The sequence below is a fragment of the Amphimedon queenslandica genome, unplaced genomic scaffold, assembly GCF_000090795.2.
Source record: "Amphimedon queenslandica unplaced genomic scaffold, v1.1 AMPQUscaffold_1239_Cont26747, whole genome shotgun sequence".
Lineage (NCBI taxonomy): Eukaryota > Metazoa > Porifera > Demospongiae > Haplosclerida > Niphatidae > Amphimedon > Amphimedon queenslandica.
In genome coordinates, this window is record NW_003558414.1 from 1 (window position 1) to 1,133 (window position 1,133).

At 48.8% G+C, this 1,133-nt stretch overlaps 1 protein-coding gene across 1 annotated transcript; it reads left to right on the plus strand.

The window, feature by feature from the left end:
• Positions 1–243: 243 nt before the first annotated feature.
• On the plus strand, positions 244–1,081 carry LOC105316345 (ATP-dependent RNA helicase ddx23-like; the record flags this gene model as incomplete). The annotated part of the gene is made up of 1 exon (XM_011411181.1): positions 244–1,081. A coding segment is annotated over exon 1 (838 nt), but the record flags the coding sequence as incomplete, so codon positions are not given.
• Positions 1,082–1,133: the final 52 nt, after the last annotated feature.

The window sequence follows — 1,133 nt, forward strand, 5'->3', positions numbered from 1 at the left end:
TCTTAGCAACCAGATCCTTCTCCCCCTGTTGCTAGACCCAATTACAGCCAGGTACCTCCTCCGGCTGAATATGGAGGAGGCTCACAAGACTGGAGGCCTGTGGATAGACACCACAACGAGGAAGGAAGAGGAGGAGGAGGAAGCAGAGAGAGATACAGTGCAGAAATGAGAGGGAAAGAGAGCGGAGAGAAGAGAATCAGTGGAGAGAGAAGGAGCAGAGAGTTTGGACAGCAGAATGATAGAATGGGTCAACACTATAATGACAGAGGTGGTTATGACAACCAAGATCGTTTCCAAGGTGACAGAGACCGTTACCAAGGTGACAGAGATCGGTACCAAGGTGACCGAGATCGTTACCAAGACAAGCAGCAGGGAGGTTATGGTGGGGGTGGGGCTAATTACCAAAATGAGCAAGATCGTTACCGCGATGACAAGAGTTATCAAAGTTACTATCAAGATGACCCACGTTACCAAGATGGTTCTCGTTACCGTGATGACCCACGTTACCGTGACAACCAAGGTGATTCTTACCAAAGAGGTCGGGATGATTACCGGGAAGGGAGAGGTTACCGTGACGACAGGGATCCCAATCGAGATCGTTATCCAGAAGCCAAAAGATACGGTCGTGATAACTGGGAGAGACAGAACGAGAATCCTCGGGGATATGAGCAAGAGAGACGCCAGTATGATGAACAACGATACCCTCGTGATCCTGACTACCGTCACAACCCCAGGGGCTACGAGGGAAGGAATGAAGATAGGTATGATAGAGGAGACTGGAGGCCAGCAGGAGGAGGAGGAGTTAGGAGGGATAATAGTAATGATGAGTATTATGATGATGGATATGAGGAGAGGAGGAGAATGGATCAACGAGGAGGAGGAGGAGGTGGTAGGGAATATGTGGATGAGGGTAGATATGAGAGGAGGAACCAGCGGGACCGGGAGGGAAGAGGAGGAGGAGGAGGGCAGTATAGGGAAGAGGAGAGACGTAAGAAGCAGCAGAGTCAGCAGCAAATTGAACCGCTTGTTAAACCAAGTTCTACTGAGAGCTCGATTGATGATACAGAAATAAAAACAGCAAGTAAGTACATGTAATGTAATGCATGTGTTTAACTGCAACTAGTGCCTTTGTA